The 22,336-nt window shown below is 51.3% G+C and overlaps 1 protein-coding gene across 3 annotated transcripts in view; it reads right to left on the minus strand.

Moving 5' to 3' along the window:
• Positions 1 to 22,336, minus strand: part of CNTN4 (contactin 4) — a 221,745-nt gene that overhangs the window by 17,049 nt on the left and 182,360 nt on the right. For all 3 annotated transcript variants that reach the window (XM_040358652.1, XM_040358653.1, XM_040358651.1), the window contains exons 10-17: positions 21,724 to 21,853; positions 17,892 to 18,042; positions 13,264 to 13,391; positions 10,769 to 10,944; positions 8,707 to 8,827; positions 7,274 to 7,432; positions 3,835 to 3,984; positions 219 to 289 (exon numbers count right to left, since the gene is read on the minus strand). In XM_040358652.1, coding sequence (XP_040214586.1) covers positions 219 to 289; positions 3,835 to 3,984; positions 7,274 to 7,432; positions 8,707 to 8,827; positions 10,769 to 10,944; positions 13,264 to 13,391; positions 17,892 to 18,042; positions 21,724 to 21,853 — 1,086 coding nt within the window. The remainder of the gene's footprint in view (positions 1 to 218; positions 290 to 3,834; positions 3,985 to 7,273; positions 7,433 to 8,706; positions 8,828 to 10,768; positions 10,945 to 13,263; positions 13,392 to 17,891; positions 18,043 to 21,723; positions 21,854 to 22,336) is intronic.

The following is a 22,336-nucleotide window of genomic DNA, read 5'->3' on the forward strand; positions in this document are numbered from 1 at the left end:
ATAGGATACAATGTAACATGTGGGGGGGGGGCTTCTGGACTCATTGGATACAATGTAACGTGTGTTTGTGGGGGGGGGCACAGTAACATTTTTTTCCATGTCCTGATCTCTCAGGGTTTGCTGGCTCAGTGTACAAACCTCTCGGGGGGGGATGAAAATGTTGTATTATTTTTGGAGGGGGGGGGGGGTCTCTGACATGCGGAGTGATGACGACTTACCTCCCATGTGATGACGAGCTCGTTCTTGCTGCCCCCTCCCCCGCTCACATTGGCTGGAGTCACCTCCGGGACTGAATGAGGAAAAGGAGAAAATCTGATATTACAAAAGGTGGAAAACCGGAATAGAAAGCAAAACCTCAAGTGTTGGGTGCCACGGGGGTCACAGCGGGGGTCACAGCCGGGGGGGGTCACAGCCGGGGGGGGGGTCACAGCGTGGATCACAGAGGGGGTCACAGTGGGGGTCATAGCATAGATGACAGTGAGGGTCAGTGGGGGTCACAGCAGGGATCACAGTGGAAGTCAATGGAAGTCAGTGGGGATCATAGTGGGGGTCATAGCAGAGATCACAGTGGGGGACACAAAAGATGGAACCATATTTATCATTTTTATGCTACTTATTATTTTTAGGCTTTACGAGTCATTATTTTTTGTCACCACTAGATGGCAGCAAAGACTGAGAAAAATAAAGAAAAGAGGAAATGGAGAGAGAGGTAGATTCAGGTATAATTGCTTATTTTTGTGCCGCCGTAATTTAGTGAGGCAGGTTCTGTAATCACCAAAAACCTGCGCCCTAAGTTGCGGCGGCGTAGCATAAATCTGCCGGCGTAATCGCTCCTAATTCAAATTGTGAAGAGATGGGCGTGTTGTATGGTAATGAAGGCTGACCTCACATAAATGACGTTTTTGACTAACGCACATGCGCCGTCCGTGAATGTAACCCAGTGCGCATGCTCCAAATTAACCCGCAAAAAGCCAATGCTTTCGACATGAACGTAAATTACGCAAATCCCTATTTGCGAACGACTTACGCAAACGATGTAAAATTTTCAAAATTCGACGCGGGAACGACGGCCATACTTAACATAGGATACGCCTCATATAGAAGGGGTAACTATACGCCGGAAAAAGCCGAACGTAAACGACGTAAAAAAATGCACCGGGCAAACGTACGTTTCTGAATCGGCGTATCTACCTAATTTGCATATTCTACGCGGAAATCTACGGAAGCGCCACCTAGCGGCCAGCGTAAAATTGCAACTAAGATACAACGGTGTAAGAGGGATATCTATGCGGAACCTGATTCTATGAATCAGCCGCATTGATACGACGGCGTATCTCTTACCTGAATCTACCCCAGAGAGGGAAAGAGACCCCCGGGGCCCCGGAGAATGAGAAGAGGCCCGGGGCCCCGGAGAATGAGAAGAGGCCCGGGGCCCCGGAGAATGAGAAGAGACCCGGGGCCCCCGGAGAATGAGAAGAGACCCCCGGGGCCCCGGAGAATGAGAAGAGGCCCGGGGCCCCGGAGAATGAGAAGAGACCCCCGGGGCCCCGGAGAATGAGAAGAGGCCCGGGGCCCACGGAGAATGAGAAGAGACCCCCGGGGCCCCGGAGAATGAGAAGAGGCCCGGGGCCCACGGAGAATGAGAAGAGACCCCCGGGGCCCCGGAGAATGAGAAGAGGCCCGGGGCCCACGGAGAATGAGAAGAGACCCCCGGGGCCCCGGAGAATGAGAAGAGACCCGGAGAATGAGAAGAGACCCGGGGCCCCGGAGAATGAGACTCCCATCTTTCTGGTGCAACAAGAACTCATTTCCAGAGACTCTCATCTATAAAACAGGAAACTTCACCCAATATTATCCCAGAATGCACTGGGGGTAAAAAACATTCCATGCCCCCCCCCAACTAAATACTTGGCCTGACCTTGATCCAGAACTGTGTCAGGAAGTAGCGCCACTGCTCTCTCTCCTCATTGGACATGGGCTGCACTGCGTGTGTCAATAGATGCACACAGCCTGGCTTGCACAACCAGCACAGGTCCCACTATACCAAGCAGCTTGCTATGGGGACATTTAGAAGGGGGGTGGAGCCAGGAATGCCTGCGGGGGACGCGAGAAGAGGAGGACCGGGGCTGCTCTGTGCAAAACTATTACACAGAGGAGGAAAGTAGAACATGTTTGTTATTAAAAAAATAAAAAAATATATTTATACATCTTTACAATCACTTTACCTTTATAATGTTTCTGGACTCCTCCCCTTTCCCTTTATACTATTCTTTATCTCTGATAATGTCTTCGGAGTTATTCTTTACACCCCACCCCCCTCCCCCATCCAGCCCATAATAATTGCTCAACTGCTTTGGCAATGCTAAAATGTATTGGATCCTGCCAACAAAGCTATGAATCTGAAGAGAGGAGAGAGAAAGGAAGACAGGGGAGAAGGAGATGAGAGAGGGAGAGAGAAAGAAAGAAAGAAAGAAAGAAAGAAAGAAAGAAAGAAAGAAAGAAAGAAAGAAAGAAAGAAAGAAAGAAAGAAAGGAGAAAGAAAGAAAGAAAGAAAGAAAGAAAGAAAGAAAGAAAGAAAGAAAGAAAGAAAGAAAGAAAGAAAGAAAGAAAGAAAGAAAGAAGAAAGGAAGAAAGAAAGAAAGAAAGAAAGAAAGAAAGGAAGAAAGAAAGAGAGAAAGAAAGGAAGAAATGAAGAAAGAAAGAAATAAAGAGAAAGAAAGAAAGAAAGAAAGAAAGAAAGAAAGAAAGGAGAAAGAAAGAAAGAAAGAAAGAAAGAAAGAAAGAAAGAAAGAAAGAAAGGAAGAAGAAAGAAAGAAAAAAAGAAAGAAAAAGAAAGAAAGAAAGAAAGAAAGGAAAGAAAAAGAAAGAAAGAAAGAAAGAAAGAAAGAAAGAAAGAAGAAAGAAAGAAAGAAAGAAAGAAGGAAAGAAAGAAAGAAAGAAAGAAAAAAAAAAAAAAAAGGAAAAAAAAGAAAGAAAAAAAAAAGAAAGAAAAAAAGAAAGAAGAAAAAGTAAAAAAGGAAAAGGAAGGAAGGAGAAAGAAAGAAAGAAAGAAAGAAAGAAAGAAAGAAAGAGAGAAAGAGAGAGCAAAAAAGACAGGAGAGACAAAGAGAGGAGAAAGGAAGACAGGAGAGAAGGAGATGAGAGAGGAAGAAAGGAAGAAGGAGAGGAGAGAGAGAAAAAGAGGAAAGAGAGGAGAGAGAAAGAGAGGAGAGGGAAAGAGAGGAGAGAAGGGGAGGAGAGAGAAAGAAAGACAGGAGAGAGAGAGAGAGAGAGAGAGAAAGAGGAGAGAGTGGGAGAGGAGTGAGAGAAGGGGGGGGGGCAAAGTGATACGGGGGGGGGAGAGAGATAGATGGAGGGAACAAACAAGGGCAGAGGGAAAGACAGCAAGAGAGAGAGAGAGAGATGGAGGGAACAAACAAGGGCAGAGGGAAAGACAGCAAGAGAGAGAGAGAGAGATGGGGGGAGAGGAGAGGTGAAAAGAGAAGAGTGAGAAGAATGAATAGAGGAGCACTGGGTCTGATCCGGGCCCCGGGATTGGTTGCCGCCCCTCTCTCCCCCCTCATTATTGGACGATATTATCGTCTCTGAAGCGTATGAAAGTCATCTTGCGGCGCTGCGCCCGGCGCGCTCTTCTCTATTTTATTTCTCTCACAAACCAGTTCAGCGCACTCCGAGACTAACGCGTTTATCGGTGGATTTGTCTTCCCTCCGGATCCAATTCCGCCATTCCAACCGTTTATCCGTAATACGTTTGGAATTTAACGCGTTTGGAATTTATTGCGCGCTGAGAATTTTATTACTTTTCCATTTTTCTACAAACATTTTGTGACTTACGCGCTTCCTCCGTCCTTCTCTTATCTGATGGGGGACTCGGCTCTCCAATGCCAATCTGATTGATGGCGATGACACGAAATTCATATTCCACCCACGGACTCAGACCGACAACAGTGGCTGTGAAAGATCTCCCGTCCACCACCTCCGGCACTGAGAGGAAATCAGAAATACACAGCGGGTCTATTTATACAGAATTAGTAAATACATGTAATCATTCCCTCTAGGGTTCTCTAGAATTGTTACATTGTATCTCGTATGTATGTCCTGTGATCCTCGGCTCCACCTAGTGGCCATACTGTGGTATTTTAATGCCCATAAAACATTTTTTTGCCTAATTTGCACAGAACGAATGTACATGCAAACATTTAACAAAAAGAGCGGTGACATCACTGAGAGTGCAGCCTATCCAATCACTAGAGAGCGGTGACATCACTGAGAATGTGTCCTATCCAATCACTAGAGAGCGGTGACATCACTGAGAATGCAGCCTATCCTATCACTAGAGAGCGGTGACATCACTCAGAATGCAGCCTATCCAATCACTAGAGAGCGGTGACATCACTGAGAATGCAGCCTATCCAATCACTAGAGAGCGGTGACATCACTGAGAATGCAGCCTATCCAATCACTAGAGAGCGGTGACATCACTGAGAGTGCAGCCTATCCAATCACTAGAGAGCGGTGACATCACTGAGAGTGCAGCCTATCCAATCACTAGAGAGCGGTGACATCACTGAGAATGCAGCCTATCCAATCACTAGAGAGCGGTGACATCACTGAGAATGCAGCCTATCCAATCACTAGAGAGCGGTGACATCACTGAGAATGCAGCCTATCCAATCACTAGAGAGCGGTGACATCACTGAGAATGCAGCCTATCCAATCACTAGAGAGCGGTGACATCACTGAGAATGCAGCCTATCCATTCACTAGAGAGCGATGACATCACTGAGAATGCAGCCTATCCAATCACTAGAGAGCGGTGACATCACTGAGAATGCAGCCAATCCAATCACTAGAGAGCGGTGACATCACTGAGAATGCAGCCTATCCAATCACTAGAGAGCGATGACATCACTGAGAGTGCAGCCTATCCAATCACTAGAGAGCGGTGACATCACTGAGAATGCAGCCTATCCAATCACTAGAGAGCGGTGACATCACTGAGAATGCAGCCTATCCAATCACTAGAGAGTGATGACATCACTGAGAATGCAGCCTATCCAATCACTAGAGAGCGGTGACATCACTGAGAATGCAGCCTATCCAATCACTAGAGAGCGGTGACATCACTGAGAGTGCAGCCTATCCAATCACTAGAGAGCGGTGACATCACTGAGAATGCAGCCTATCCAATCACTAGAGAGCGGTGACATCACTGAGAATGCAGCCTATCCATTCACTAGAGAGCGATGACATCACTAAGAATGCAGCCTATCCAATCACTAGAGAGCGGTGACATCACTGAGAATGCAGCCTATCCAATCACTAGAGAGCGGTGACATCACTGAGAATGCAGCCTATCCAATCACTAGAGAGCGGTGACATCACTGAGAATGCAGCCTATCCAATCACTAGAGAGCGATGACATCACTGAGAATGCAGCCTATCCAATCACTAGAGAGCGGTCACATCACTGAGAGTGCAGCCTATCCAATCACTAGAGAGCGGTGACATCACTGAGAATGCAGCCTATCCAATCACTAGAGAGCGGTGACATCACTGAGAATGCAGCCTATCCAATCACTAGAGAGCGGTGACATCACTGAGAATGCAGCCTATCCAATCACTAGAGAGCGGTGACATCACTGAGAATACAGCCTATCCAATCACTAGAGAGCGGTGACATCACTGAGAATGCAGCCTATCCAATCACTAGAGAGCGGTGACATCACTGAGAATGCAGCCTATCCAATCACTAGAGAGCGGTGACATCACTGAGAATGCAGCCTATCCAATCACTAGAGAGCGGTGACATCACTGAGAATGCAGCCTATCCAATCACTAGAGAGCGATGACATCACTGAGAATGCAGCCTATCCATTCACTAGAGAGCGGTGACATCACTGAGAGTGCAGCCTATCCAATCACTAGAGAGCGGTGACATCACCGAGAATGTGGCCTATCCAATCACTAGAGAGCGGTGACATCACTGAGAATGCAGCCTATCCAATCACTAGAGAGCGGTGACATCACTGAGAATGCAGCCTATCCAATCACTAGAGAGCGGTGACATCACTGAGAATGCAGCCTATCCAATCACTAGAGAGCGGTGACATCACTGAGAATGCAGCCTATCCAATCACTAGAGAGCGGTGACATCACTGAGAATGCAGCCTATCCAATCACTAGAGAGCGGTGACATCACTGAGAATGCAGCCTATCCATTCACTAGAGAGCGGTGACATCACTGAGAATGCAGCCTATCCAATCACTAGAGAGCGGTGACATCACTGAGAATGCAGCCTATCCAATCACTAGAGAGCGGTGACATCACTGAGAATGCAGCCTATCCAATCACTAGAGAGCGGTGACATCACTGAGAATGCAGCCTATCCAATCACTAGAGAGCGGTGACATCACTGAGAATGCAGCCTATCCATTCACTAGAGAGCGGTGACATCACTGAGAATGCAGCCTATCCAATCACTAGAGAGCGGTGACATCACTGAGAATGCAGCCTATCCAATCACTAGAGAGCGGTGACATCACAGAGAATGCAGCCTATCCAATCACTAGAGAGCGGTGACATCACTGAGAATGCAGCCTATCCATTCACTAGAGAGCGGTGACATCACTGAGAATGCAGCCTATCCAATCACTAGAGAGCGGTGACATCACTGAGAATGCAGCCTATCCAATCACTAGAGAGCGGTGACATCACTGAGAATGCAGCCTATCCATTCACTAGAGAGCGGTGACATCACTGAGAATGCAGCCTATCCAATCACTAGAGAGCGGTGACATCACTGAGAATGCAGCCTATCCAATCACTAGAGAGCGGTGACATCACTGAGAATGCAGCCTATCCAATCACTAGAGAGCGGTGACATCACTGAGAATGCAGCCTATCCAATCACTAGAGAGCGGTGACATCACTGAGAATGCAGCCTATCCATTCACTAGAGAGCGGTGACATCACTGAGAATGCAGCCTATCCAATCACTAGAGAGCGGTGACATCACTGAGAATGCAGCCTATCCAATCACTAGAGAGCGGTGACATCACAGAGAATGCAGCCTATCCAATCACTAGAGAGCGGTGACATCACTGAGAATGCAGCCTATCCATTCACTAGAGAGCGGTGACATCACTGAGAATGCAGCCTATCCAATCACTAGAGAGCGGTGACATCACTGAGAATGCAGCCTATCCAATCACTAGAGAGCGGTGACATCACTGATGATGTAATAGGGATGTATGGAAGGCTCCTCCTCACCTGTGCTGACCGCCTGCCACCCCACGGAGAAGGGGGTCCTCGCCTGGACCACATACATGGTGATGGGACTGTGGTTGTCCACTCCGGGCATCCAGGAGAGTTGGGCGGTGGTGTCGGTGATTTCCTCCACAGTGAGAGCGTCCGGCGGGCCGGGAGGTCCTGAAATATACAAACAGGAAGTGTACACAAATCTCCCCCTAGAGGACGACTTACCTGTACAGTCTGCACCTACCCAAAGGCCCGAGACTGCGGCTGGGGGCCGCCATATTGGATGTAATGTCAGCAGTCCCGGACTCTACAGTACCACGTGTTCCCTCCCCCCCCCCCACTTTGGGGAATATTTATACTGTAGGGAACGATTATCCTGTGCAAATGGGACAAAATCGAATGTTCTTGGGCTATTTCCTCTACAGGTCAAACACTATTACCATTAAGAAGCGGCTGATATTCACAGGAAATAAGTATCGTCAGCTCCATCTAGTGACCAGAATGCAGAATTTTTCCTGACTCGCGCCTTATGAATAAAAAACATTCGACCTGGAGAGGGAAAAAAGCCGTAGCCAGATTCAGGTAGCCGTGCCTAACTTTAGGCAGGCGTAGCGTATCTCATATGCGCTACGCCGCCGTAAGTTAGGGAGGCACGTACAGTATTCACAAACAACTTGCGTCCTAAGTTACGGCGGCATAGTGTAAATGTGCCGGCGTAAGCGCGCCTAATTCAAATGTGGAAGAGGTGGGCGTGTTTTATGTAAATTAAGCATGACCCCACGTAAATGACGTTTTGAACGAGCGCCGCCCGTGGACGTAACCCAGTGCGCATTGCTCCAAACTACGCCGCAAAGACTCATTGGTTTCGACGTGAACGTAAATTGCGCCCAGCCCCATTCACGGACGACTTACGCAAACGACGTAAAAATTGAAAAATTTGACGCGGTTCCGACGTCCGTACTTAACATTGGCTGCGCCATCTTTTTGGTGGTTTATCTTTACGCCTGAAAACGCCTTACGTAAACGGCGTATCTTTACTGCGACGGGCAAACGTACGTTTGTGAATAGGCGTATCTCGCTGATTTACGTTTTCTAGGCGGAAATCAGCGTACGTGCCCCTAGCGGCCGGTGTAAATAGACAGCTAAGATACGACGGCGCCGGCGGACGTATCTTAGCACCATTTAAGTGTATCTCAATTTGAGAATACGCTTAAATATACGATGGTGCAGATTCAGAGTTATGGCGGCGTATCCACGGATACCGTAACTGTACCTGAATCTGCCTACCTGAGAATATTTGATTTTGTCCCCTATTTGCACAGAACGAAGGTACATTCAGTTTCGCGGGATTTTTTAATACGAAACAGTCCTCAAATTTATGACCGGTCCTCTTTCATATCCACCAATAATAATACAGCGATCACCCCGCCCATCCCCCTCCTCACCTCGGACGATGAGATCGGCGCCGGCGGACAGCTTGTCTACGCTGGTGTGGACCAGGCAGATATATTTCCCAGCATGCTTCAGTTGGATGCTTCTTATCATTAAATCTCCGGCCGAGTCTTGCTGCAAACAGAAGAGGGCGGGGTCAGGAAAATACCGGCAATGGACACGCCCCCCCAGATCTACCCCAATAGACATGCGCAACGCCGGAAAAATGGCTTTGTTTTCGTGGAAATTTACAAAAATCCGGAAATTCGAATATTTGGAAATAAGAAGGAAAATCCGAAAATTCAAAAAAGAACTAAATTCTAGAAATTGGAATTTCCTTTCATGTTTGTAACAAATACGAATTCATCCGAAATAACAAAACGCCGCATCTCAACCAATTCATAATCAATAATAAAACGTTTTTATTATCATTATATTTATTATTAATTTGTTATTTCGGATGAATTCGTATTTAATACAAACATGAAAGGAAATTCCAATTTCTAGAATTTAGTTTTCTTTTTCGAATTTTCGGATTTTCCTTCTTATTTCCAATTTTTTTAATTTCCAGGTTTTCATAAATTTCCGAAAAAAAAATAATTAAATTCACATTCCCACTCGCTCATACTTGCTCCTCCCACTCGCTTCATTCTTACTCCTCCCACTCGCTCATACTTGCTCCTCCCACTCGCTTCATTCTTACTCCTCCCACTCGCTCATACTTGCTCCTCCCACTCGCTTCATTCTTACTCCTCCCACTCGCTCATACTTGCTCCTCCCACTCGCTTCATTCTTACTCCTCCCACTCGCTCATACTTGCTCCTCCCACTCGCTTCATTCTTACTCCTCCCACTCGCTCATACTTTTTCCTCCCACTCGCTTCATACTTACTCCTCCCACTCGCTCATACTTGCGCCTCCCACTCGCTCATACTTGCTCCTCCCACTCGCTCATACTTAGCCCTCCCACTCACTTCATACTTAGCCCTCCCACTCGCTCATACTTGCTCCTCCCACTCGCTTCATACTTACTCCTCCCACTCACTCATACTTGCTCCTCCCACCCGCTTCATACTTACTCCTCCCACTCGCTCATACTTACTCCTCCCACTCGCTCATACTTACTCCTCCCACTCGCTCACACTTACTCCTCCCACTCGCTCATACTTACTCCTCCCACTCGCTCATACTTACTCCTCCCACTCGCTCATACTTACTCCTCCCACTCGCTCACACTTACTCCTCCCACTTGCTTCATACTTACTCCTCCCACTCGCTCATACTTACTCCTCCCACTCGCTCATACTTACTCCTCCCACTCGCTCATACTTACTCCTCCCACTCGCTCACACTTACTCCTCCCACTCGCTCATACTTACTCCTTCCACTAGCCTCACACTTACTCCTCCCAGTCGCTTCATGCTTACTCCTCCCAGTCGCTTCATGCTTACTCCTCCCCCTCACTTCATACTTACTCCTCCCACTCGCTCATACTTACTCCTCCCACTCGCTTCATACTTACTCCTCCCACTCGCTCATACTTACTCCTCCCACTCGCTCACACACACTCCTCCCACCCGCTCACACTTACTCCTCCCACTCGCTCACACTTACTCCTCCCACTCGCTCACACTTACTCCTCCCACTCGCTCACACTTACTCCTCCCACTCGCTCACACTTACTCCTCCCACTCGCTTACACTTACTCCTCCCACTCGCTCACACTTACTCCTCCCACTCGCTCACACTTACTCCTCCCACTCGCTCACACTTACTCCTCCCAGTCGCTTCATGCTTACTCCTCCCACTCGCCTTATACTTACTCCTCCCACTCGCTCACACTTACTCCTCCCACTTGCTCATACTTACTCCTCCCACTCGCTCACACTTACTCCTCCCACTCGCTCACACTTACTCCTCCCACTCGCTCACACTAACTCCTCCCACTCGCTCATACTTACTCCTCCCACTTGCTCACACTTACTTCTCCCACTCGCTTCACACTTACTCCTCCCACTCGCTCACACTTACTCCTCCCACTCGCTCACACTTACTCCTCCCACTCGCTTATACTTACTCCTCCCACTCGCTCGAAGTGTTCCCCGTCTTTCTGGAAGTCGATGAGTTGCCCGTTAAAGACCCAGGAGAAGGAGATGTCCAGGGAGTGGTCATGTGACACCTGGCAGGGCAGGACGATGGACTCGCCCACTGTGACGTCCATGCTGGAGGGAGGCACCAGAACCTGGGTGGGGTCTGACACAGGACAACAAACGTTACAAGCCGTACATTTACCCCACAGACCTTCCGTTCTATCCAATCATCGATCGGCGAACTCTGCAACTGATAAAGGATGAATCCACTACAGAGAGATTAAGCAGGCTTCTCACAGTGCTTCTGGGAGGGTACAATGATACGGAGCCGAGATCTGCCCATATTAGGTCAATTATGTCACGAGCCCCCCCCCCCTCCCTTCCATTGGGTACATATGTACCTCTCTAATTATTTTCACATGTTTACCTGTTGAAAAAAAGTCTCTTGTTTACAGAGCTCAATAGCTCAAGCTTAAAACTCAGCACGTGTCAGAGATTTAGCTCCTCCCCGTCCCACCCCTGTCCATGCCTGCCTTTTCAGCCAGGGTCTGCATGTGGAGCCTCAATTAGAGAAAGACCTTGGGCCAATCCATCTGCCCCTGGGGGGGGGGGGGGCAGCACTACACAGAGGTCACAGGACTCCCTCTGGCAAGGCCTTAATCTGCTTGGCTCTCCAGAAGGATGGCGCCATCTTGTTTCAGGCATCCTCCAGGGTCACCATCTACTTCCTGGACTGAGAGGCCGACTCAGAGATAACTGCGGGTCAGTGAAGTTGGAGGGTCGGCATTACAGCCGTTATCCTTCCTGAAGGAGGTCAGTGATGGCCGCCTTCAGAATTCTCTCAGGGAAGGTCCCTCTGTGGACCGTCTTACACTCAGTAATGACTCAAATCACAAAGCTTCCTCCGACATCACGGAAAATGATATTCCGGTGTGAAGGGAGTCGCGGCAAATCCTTCTCATCACCAGAGGGAGGCGCCGACATCTCTATTCCTTGGATTACATCTCTAATCTGCACAGCGCTGAGATGGCTTCTCCTCCATCCAGGACAGTTCATGGGAAGGTCAGAGAAGACACTTCCCGTCATACCGAGGATCCCAGGACCACCTGAAATCTGGGGCCCCCGACCACCTAAAATCCAGGGGCCCCCGACCACCTGAAATCCGGGGCCCAGGACCACCTGAAAACCGGGGCCCAGGACCACCTGAAATCCGGGGCCCAGGACCACCTGAAAACCGGGGCCCAGGACCACCTGAAATCCGGGACCACCGACCACCTGAAAACCGGGGCCCAGGACCACCTGAAATCCGTATCCTAGGACCACCTGAAATCCAGGGCCCCCAACTCTCTAAAATCCAGGGGCCCAGGACCACCAGAAATCCGGGGCCCAGGACCACCTGAAATCCGGGACCCCCGACCACCTGAAATCCGGGGCCCAGGACCACCTGAAATCCGGGGCCCAGGACCACCTGAAATCTGATTTGTTCTCCTGAGGAAATCCCATGAGGAATAATGTTCTACTCCCCGGGGACCTCTTCATACAACCCCGGGGACCTCTTCATACAACCCCCGGGGACCTCTTCATACAACCCCAGGCCTATTTATACAACCCCGGGGACCTCTTCATACAACCCCCGGGGACCTCTTCATACAACCCCGGGGACCTCTTCATACAACCCCGGGGACCTATTCATACAACCCCAGGGACCTATTCATACAACCCCGGGGACCTATTCATACAACCCCAGGGACCTATTCATACAACCCCGGGGACCTATTCATACAACCCCGGGGACCTCTTCATACAACCCCGGGGACCTATTCATACAACCCCGGGGACCTCTTCATACAACCCCGGGGACCTCTTCATACAACCCCCGGGGACCTCTTCATACAACCCCGGGGACCTCTTCATACAACCCCCGGGGACCTCTTCATACAACCCCAGGCCTATTTATCCAACCCCGGGGACCTCTTCATACAACCCCCGGGGACCTCTTCATACAACCCCAGGGACCTATTCATACAACCCCAGGGACCTATTCATACAACCCCGGGGACCTCTTCATACAACCCCGGGGACCTATTCATACAACCCCAGGGACCTATTCATACAACCCCGGGGACCTATTCATACAACCCCAGGGGACCTCTTCATACAACCCCGGGGACCTATTCATACAACCCCGGGGACCTCTTCATACAACCCCAGGCCTATTTATACAACCCCGGGGACCTCTTCATACAACCCCCGGGGACCTCTTCATACAACCCCAGGCCTATTTATACAACCCCGGGGACCTATTCATACAACCCCGGGGACCTATTCATACAACCCCGGGGACCTATTCATACAACCCCGGGGACCTCTTCATACAACCCCGGGGACCTCTTCATACAACCCCGGGGACCTCTTCATACAACTCTTCCACAGTGTGGATGAGGAAGATTCTGGGATTTGGGGGAATATTCTGCCCACTTACCTTTCACCACCAGGGTGCCGGTGCTGCTCGCCGTGCCAAAGTGATTGCTGGCTGTACAGGTGTAGCTCCCGGCGTCCGCTTTGGTGAGGTTGGCGATCTTCAGACTTCCGTCATCCAAGACTGAGACCCTGGAATACGAAGAGGAGCCGGAGGTTATAGAAGATCGAGGGGGGGGGGGAGAGAGGAGAGACAGAGAGAGGAAGAGACAGAGAGAGGAAGAGACAGAGAGAGGAAGAGACAGAGAGAGGAGGGGGAGAGAGGAGAGACAGAGAGAGGAAGAGACAGAGAGAGGAAGAGACAGAGAGAGGAGGGGGGAGAGAGGAAGAGACAGAGAGAGGAGGGGGGAGAGAGGAGAGACAGAGAGAGTAGGAGACAGAGAGAGGAGGAGGGAGAGAGGAGAGACAGAGAGAGTAGGAGACAGAGAGAGGAGGAGGGAGAGAGGAGAGACAGAGAGAGGAGGGGGGAGAGAGGAGAGACAGAGAGAGGAGGGGGGAGAGAGGCGAGGAGAGAGAGGAAGAGACAGAGAGAGGAGGGGGGAGAGAGGAAGAGACAGAGAGAGGAGGGGGGAGAGAGGGAGAGACAGAGAGAGGAAGAGACAGAGAGAGGAGGGGGGAGAGAGGAGAGACAGAGAGAGGAGGGGGGAGAGAGGAAGAGACAGAGAGAGGAGGGGGGAGAGAGGGAGAGACAGAGAGAGGAAGAGACAGAGAGAGGAGGGGGGAGAGAGGAGAGACAGAGAGAGGAGGGGGGAGAGAGGAAGAGACAGAGAGAGGAGGGGGGAGAGAGGAAGAGAGAGAGAGAGGAGGGGGGAGAGAGGAAGAGACAGAGAGAGGAGGGGGGAGAGAGGAAGAGACAGAGAGAGGGGGGGGGAGAGAGGAAGAGACAGAGAGAGGAGGGGGGAGAGAGGAAGAGACAGAGAGAGGAGGGGGGAGAGAGGAAGAGACAGAGAGAGGAGGGGGGAGAGAGGAAGAGACAGAGAGAGGAGGGGGGAGAGAGGAAGAGACAGAGAGAGGAGGGGGGAGAGAGGAAGAGACAGAGAGAGGAGGGGGGAGAGAGGAAGAGACAGAGAGAGGAGGGGAGAGACAGAAGAGACAGAGAGAGGAGGGGGGAGAGAGAGGAAGAGACAGAGAGAGGAGGGGGAGAGAGGAAGAGACAGAGAGAGGAGGGGGGAGAGAGGAAGAAACAGAGAGAGGAGGGGGAGAGAGGAAGAGACCGAGAGAGGAGGCGGGAGAGAGGAAGAGACAGAGAGAGGAGGGGGAGAGGAAGAGACGGAGAGGAGGGGGGAGAGAGGAAGAGACAGAGAGAGGAGGGGGGAGAGGGAGAGGCAGAGAGAGGAGGGGGAGAGAGGAAGAGACAGAGAGAGGAGGAGGGAGAGACAGAGAGAGGAAAAAAGAGAGATAGAGAGAGGAGGGGGAGAGAGGAAGAGACAGAGAGGAGGGGGAGAGAGAGAGAGGAAGAGACAGAGAGAGGAGGGGGAGAGAGGAAGAGACAGAGAGGAGGGGGAAAGAGAGAGAGGAAGAGACAGAGAGAGGAGGGGGGAGAGAGGAAAAGACAGAGAGAGGAGGGGGAGAGAGGAAGAGACAGAGAGAGGAGGGGGAGAGAGAGAGGGGGGGAGAGAGGGAGAGACAGAGAGAGGAGGAGGGAGAGACAGAGAGAGGAAAAAAGAGAGATAGAGAGAGGAGGGGGGAGAGGAAGGGACAGAGAGAGGAGGGGGGAGAGAGGGAGAGACAGAGAGAGGAGGGGGGAGAGAGAGGAGGAGACAGAGAGAGGAGGAAGAGACAGAGAGAGGAGGGGGGAGAGAGGGAGAGAGAGAGAGGAGGGGAGAGACAGAAGAGACAGAGAGAGGAGGGGGAGAGAGGAAGAGACAGAGAGAGGAGGGGGGAGAGAGGAAGAGACAGAGAGAGGAGGGGAGAGACAGAAGAGACAGAGAGAGGAGGGGGGAGAGAGGAAGAGACAGAGAGAGGAGGGGGAGAGAGGAAGAGACAGAGAGAGGAGGGGGGAGAGAGGAAGAGACAGAGAGAGGAGGGGGAGAGAGGAAGAGACAGAGAGAGGAGGGGGGAGAGAGAAGAGACAGAGAGAGGAAGAGACAGAGAGAGGAGGGGGGAGAGAGGAAGAGACAGAGAGAGAAGGGGGAGAGAGGAAGAGACAGAGAGAGGAGGGGGGAGAGAGGAAGAGACAGAGAGAGGAAGAGACAGAGAGAGGAGGGGGGAGAGAGGAGGGGGGAGAGAGGAAGAGACAATGAGAGGAGGGGGGAGAGAGGAAGAGACAGAGAGAGGAGGGGGGAGAGAGGAAGAGACAGAGAGAGGAGGGGGAGAGAGGAAGAGACAGAGAGAGGAGGGGGGAGAGAGGAAGAGACAGAGAGAGGAGGGGGGAGAGAGGAAGAGACAGAGATAGGAGGGGGGAGAGAGGAAGAGAGAGAGAGAGGAGGGGGGAGAGAGGAAGAGACAGAGAGAGGAGGGGGGAGAGGAAGAGACAGAGAGAGGAGGGGGGAGAGAGGAAGAGACAGAGAGAGGAGGAGGGAGAGAGGAAGAGACAGAGAGAGGAGGGGGAGAGAGGAAGAGACAGAGAGAGGAGGGGGAGAGAGGAAGAGACAGAGAGAGAAGGGGGAGAGAGGAAGAGACAGAGAGAGGAAGAGACAGAGAGGAGGGGGAGAGAGACAGAGAGAGGATGAGGAGAGAGGAAGAGACAGAGAGAGGAGGGGAGAGAGGAAGAGACAGAGAGAGGAGGGGGAGAGAGGAAGAGACAGAGAGAGGAGGGGGAGAGAGGAAGAGACAGAGAGAGGAGGGGGAGAGAGGAAGAGACAGAGAGGAGGGGGAGAGAGGAAGAGACAGAGAGAGGAGGGGGGAGAGAGGAAGAGACAATGAGATGAGGGGGGAGAGAGGAAGAGACAGAGAGAGGAGGGGGGAGAGAGGAAGAGACAGAGAGAGGAGGGGGAGAGAGGAAGAGACAGAGAGAGGAGGGGGAGAGAGGAAGAGACAGAGAGAGGAGGGGGAGAGAGGAAGAGACAGAGATAGGAGGGGGGAGAGAGGAAGAGAGAGAGAGAGGAGGGGGGAGAGAGGAAGAGACAGAGAGAGGAGGGGGGAGAGGAAGAGACAGAGAGAGGAGGGGGAGAGAGGAAGAGACAGAGAGAGGAGGAGGGAGAGAGGAAGAGACAGAGAGAGGAGGGGGAGAGAGGAAGAGACAGAGAGAGGAGGGGGAGAGAGGAAGAGACAGAGAGAGGAGGGGGAAGAGAGGGAGAGACAGAGAGAGGAGGGGGAAGAGAGGGAGAGACAGAGAGAGGAGGGGGAGAGAGAGAAGAGACAGAGAGAGGAGGGGGAAGAGAGGGAGAGACAGAGAGAGGAGGGGGAGAGAGGGAGAGATAGAGAGAGGAGGGGGGAGAGTGAGAGAGAGAGAGAGAGAGAGAGGAAGAGACAGAGAGAGGAGGGGAGAGAGGAAGAGACGGAGAGAGGAGGAGGAGAGAGGATGGGACAGAGAGAGGAGGGGGAGAGAGGGAGAGACAGAGAGAGGAGGAGGGAGAGAGGAAGAGACAGAGAGAGGAGGGGGAGAGAGGAAGAGACAGAGAGAGGAGGGGGAGAGAGGAAGAGACAGAGAGAGAAGGGGGAGAGAGGAAGAGACAGAGAGAGGAAGAGACAGAGAGGAGGGGGAGAGAGACAGAGAGAGGATGAGGAGAGAGGAAGAGACAGAGAGAGGAGGGGAGAGAGGAAGAGACAGAGAGAGGAGGGGGAGAGAGGAAGAGACAGAGAGAGGAGGGGGAGAGAGGAAGAGACAGAGAGAGGAGGGGGAGAGAGGAAGAGACAGAGAGGAGGGGGAGAGAGGAAGAGACAGAGAGAGGAGGGGGGAGAGAGGAAGAGACAATGAGATGAGGGGGGAGAGAGGAAGAGACAGAGAGAGGAGGGGGGAGAGAGGAAGAGACAGAGAGAGGAGGGGGAGAGAGGAAGAGACAGAGAGAGGAGGGGGAGAGAGGAAGAGACAGAGAGAGGAGGGGGAGAGAGGAAGAGACAGAGATAGGAGGGGGGAGAGAGGAAGAGACAGAGAGAGGAGGGGGGAGAGAGGAAGAGACAGAGAGAGGAGGGGGGAGAGGAAGAGACAGAGAGAGGAGGGGGAGAGAGGAAGAGACAGAGAGAGGAGGAGGGAGAGAGGAAGAGACAGAGAGAGGAGGGGGAGAGAGGAAGAGACAGAGAGAGGAGGGGGAGAGAGGAAGAGACAGAGAGAGGAGGGGGAAGAGAGGGAGAGACAGAGAGAGGAGGGGGAAGAGAGGGAGAGACAGAGAGAGGAGGGGGAGAGAGAGAAGAGACAGAGAGAGGAGGGGGAGAGAGGGAGAGATAGAGAGAGGAGGGGGGAGAGAGTGAGAGAGAGAGAGAGAGAGAGAGAGGAAGAGACAGAGAGAGGAGGGGAGAGAGGAAGAGACGGAGAGAGGAGGAGGAGAGAGGATGGGACAGAGAGAGGAGGGGGAGAGAGGGAGAGACAGAGAGAGGAAGAGACAGAGAGAGAGAGAGGAGGGGGGAGAGAGAGGAAGAGACAGAGAGAGAGAGAGGAGGGGGGAGAGAGGAAGAGACAGAGAGAGGAGGAGAGAGAGAGGAAGAATGATGGAATGAATAGTTTCTTTCATGGAGACTTATTCTCGCACTCACTTGGCGTTCGGCCTCACCAGGTCCCGCCCCCTCTTCCAGGCGATGGCCGGTTTCGGGGAAGCTCGCGGTTTGCACTCAATCAGAACAAATCCTCCCACTTTTCCCAGGGTCACTCTTCTGACGAACACGCCGGAGAAGTCGGGGCCAACCGCTACCAGAGGGGAAAAAAATTGGTTAGAGATTTAAACCGGTTTAAAGAGAACCTGTCACTACCAATCCCCAGTCACTTTCACTGAAGACATAAAAACCTTCTAATAAACTTTATGCGCCACAAACGGGTATTCTCCATTGGCCGGGCTCTGCTGAGAGGACAATAAACTACTCACCAGACGGTCTCCACCCCCCCCCCCCAGCCCCAAAGAGTCTATGACAGGGTTTCTCAACTCCAGTCCTCAAGGCGCCCCAACAGGTCATGTTTTCAGGCTTTCCATTATTTTGCACAGGTGATTTGATCAGTTTCACTTCCTTGTAATTACCACAGCTGTTTCATCTGAGGGAAATCCTGAAAACATGACCTGTTGGGGCGCCTTGAGGACTGGAGTTGAGAAACACTGGTCTATGATAACACAAGGATAAGTCCAGTAAAGATTTATTATTCACTATGGGAAGTCAGAAGGTAAAGCCAACGCGTTTTGGGAGCTAAAAGACTTCCCTTTCAGAAGGACTTTTTGTCTTCCGGAAAAAAATGGCTGTTTTACGACATCCTCTCCAGATTGATTTGTTTTCTCATGCTATTGATTAGGAATTCACCAATACCGTTTTTTTTGTGTACCGGTTTTATTTGGTGAAGTACTCACTCCTAGCGAGTACCGATACCTCTGCGGTGCGATTCGAGTCCGTACAATAGATCCGTATCGGTGCAAACCTACTATTTGTGGTCACAACACTGCCACCTTCAGGCTGCAGTGAAGTCTGCAGTGCCTTCTATTTAAATGTGTAACTGTCAGATACAATTACATTATAAAAAAAAAAAAAAATAGGTGAAATGCGACATTAAAAAACAGAAAGAGTCAAATACGTTTTACATTTACATTGTTGCGCATTTGTCAGACTATAAGCTATTTCAGTCCAGGAGAGCTTTTTGGCGAGGGTCTTGTAGCCCTTTCCAGCCTTGGGCTAGATTCATGTAGATGCGCCCAGTATTACAGCGGCGCAGCGTATCGTATTTACGCTGCGCTGCCGTAAGTTTGAGAAGCAAGTACTGTATTCACAAAGCACTTGCCTTCTAACTTATGGCGGCGTAGCGTAAATGGGGCCGGCGTAAGCGCGCCTCATTCAAATGATGATGAGGGGGGCGTCTTTTTTTAAAATTAAGGTTGACCCCGCGTTTTTTACGAGCGGCGCATGCGCCGTTCGTGAAAGTATCCCAGTGCGCATGCTCTAAATTCCGCCGCAAATTGTCATTGCTTTACGTCCAGCCCTATTCGCGAACGACTTACACAAACGACGTAAAAATTCAAATGTCGTTCCCGCTTCAAATTTCGAAGCGGGAACGACGTCCATACTTAACATTGGCTGCGCCACCTAATAGCAGGAGCAACCTTACGTCGAAAAAGCCTAACGTAAACGACGTAAATAAATTGCGCCGGGCGTATGTACGTTTGTGAATCGGCGTATCTAGGTCATTTGCATATTCTACGCAGAAAACAACAGAAGCACCCCTAGCGGCCAGCATCAGTATTGCACCCTACGATACAATGTCGTAGGAGACTTACGCCGCTCGTATCTTAGCCTAATTTAAGCGTATCTGGTTTCCAGAATACGCTTAAATTTACGACGGCGCAGATTCAGAGTTACGACGGCATATCTACTGATACGCCGCTGTAACTACTTTGTGAATCTAGCCCCTTGTGTAGATCTACAACCTTCTCCCCGACATCCTTGGACAGATCTTTGCTCTTCCCCGTGGTGGAGAGATTGGAATCTGATTGGTTGCTTCTGTAACAAGCTGAGATTAGGAGCACTCCCTTTAAGAGAGAGAGAGAGAGAGAGAGAGAGAGAGAGAGAGAGTGCTCCTAATCTCAGCTTGTTGCCTGTATAGAAGACACCCGGCAGCCGGAAATCTCGCTGATTGATCGGGAGGGGAAGAGACAGAGAGAGGAGGGGGGAGAGAGGGAGAGACAGAGACAGAGAGGAGGGGGGAGAGAGGAAGAGACAGAGAGAGGAGGAGAGAGAAAGAGACAGAGAGAGGAGGGAGAGAGAGGAAGAGACAGAGAGAGGAGGGGGGAGAGAGGGAGAGACAGAGAGAGGAGGAGGAGAGAGGAAGAGACAGAGAGAGGAGGGGGAGAGAGAGAAGAGACAGAGAGAGGAGGAGGAGAGAGGAAGAGACAGAGAGAGGAGGGGGAGAGAGAGAAGAGACAGAGAGAGGAGGGGGAGAGAGAGAAGAGACAGAGAGAGGAGGAGGAGGAGAGAGGAAGAGACAGAGAGAGGAGGGGGAGAGAGAAAGAGACAGAGAGAGGAGGGGGGAGAGAGGAAGAGACAGAGAGAGGAGGAGGGAGAGAGAGGAAGAGACAGAGAGAGGAGGGGGAGAGAGAGGGAGAGACAGAGAGAGGAGGGAGAGAGAGGAAGAGACAGAGAGAGGAGGGGGAGAGAGAGAAGAGACAGAGAGAGGAGGAGGAGAGAGAGGAAGAGACAGAGAGAGGAGGGGGAGAGAGAGAAGAGACAGAGAGAGGAGGGGGAGAGAGGAAGAGACAGAGAGAGGAGGGGGAGAGAGAAAGAGACAGAGAGAGGAGGGGGGAGAGAGGAAGAGACAGAGAGAGGAGGAGGGAGAGAGAGGGAGAGACAGAGAGAGGAGGGGGAGAGAGAGGGAGAGACAGAGAGAGGAGGGAGAGAGAGGAAGAGACAGAGAGAGGAGGAGGAGAGAGGAAGAGACAGAGAGAGGAGGGGGAGAGAGAGAAGAGACAGAGAGAGGAGGGGGAGAGAGAGAAGAGACAGAGAGAGGAGGAGGAGAGAGGAAGAGACAGAGAGAGGAGGGGGAGAGAGAGAAGAGACAGAGAGAGGAGGAGGAGAGAGGAAGAGACAGAGAGAGGAGGGGGAGAGAGAGAAGAGACAGAGAGAGGAGGAGGAGAGAGGAAGAGACAGAGAGAGGAGGAGGAGAGAGGAAGAGACAGAGAGAGGAGGGGGAGAGAGAAAGAGACAGAGAGAGGAGGGGGGAGAGAGGAAGAGACAGAGAGAGGAGGGGGAGAGAGAAAGAGACAGAGAGAGGAGGGGGAGAGAGAAAGAGACAGAGAGAGGAGGGGGGAGAGAGGAAGAGACAGAGAGAGGAGGAGGGAGAGAGAGGAAGAGACAGAGAGAGGAGGGGGAGAGAGAGAAGAGACAGAGAGAGGAGGGGGAGAGAGGAAGAGACAGAGAGAGGAGGGGGAGAGAGAAAGAGACAGAGAGAGGAGGGGGGAGAGAGGAAGAGACAGAGAGAGGAGGGGGAGAGAGAGAAGACACCCGGGAGCCGGAAATCTCGCTGATTGGTCGGGGATCAAATACTTATTTCACTTATTAAAATTCAAATCAATTTATAACTTTTATGAAATAAGTTTTTCTGGATATTTTTGTTGTTTTTCTCTCACTGTGATAATAAACCGACCAATAAGATTATAGAGGCCGATCGTTCCTTTGTCACAAAATCAGCAGCCGATCAGATACCTTCCCCCCCCTCACTGTACAATGTAACAATTCTGGAGCTGCAGAAACGTTTCTTCTGAATTTCGATCCGATGATGCCGGATAACCACAGATAGAGGAGGACCTCCCCCTCCCCCTCCCCCCCCCCCCCCCCGTAGCGGCCCAGACTGGAGAAACTCCAAAGGACCTCCCGCGATGAGATATAAATTCAGCCTCACCGATCACCCTCAGCTCGGCGCTGGAGTAAATGGTCCCGTGTTTGTTTTCGGCCAGGCACTGGTACATTCCGGAGTCGGAGCTGTTCACCGACGCGATGGTCAGGCTGCCGTGTTCAATCTGGAGGCGTCCCTGGGGGAGGAGAAAAGAGGGCGGCGTCAGAGAGAGAGAAAACTACAACAGACGGGGGACAGAGAACAAAACCTGGAGCGACCAACGGGGGAAAAAACATTGGCGAGCCGCGAAACGCGTAAAAATGGAAAACCAAGAAAAACACCAGAAAATTATTCATTCATTTTATTGTCCCCTCCCCCACCCCCGCCCCCACAGTAACACTTCTTCCTTGGAAATCACTGGGCCCCGCCCCTCCCTCTGTCTCCTCTGCATTCAGCACTTCCTCATTGGCCGTCTTGGACACACCCACCAGCAACAATGCATGACATCATCACATTGGGAAAGAACGTTATTGGATGCGGACCTCGCCCACTTTTATCTTGTGGTCACATGATGTGGCCCGTGTACCTCACTGTCTGATAGTGGCGGAGATTCGTTTCAATGGGTGATGAAGGTTGGAGCCGAAGTGTTATGTGAAAGAACACACACCTGGCATCCTTT

This window comes from Rana temporaria, chromosome 7 (genome assembly GCF_905171775.1).
Source record: "Rana temporaria chromosome 7, aRanTem1.1, whole genome shotgun sequence".
NCBI classification, from domain to species: Eukaryota; Metazoa; Chordata; class Amphibia; order Anura; family Ranidae; genus Rana; species Rana temporaria.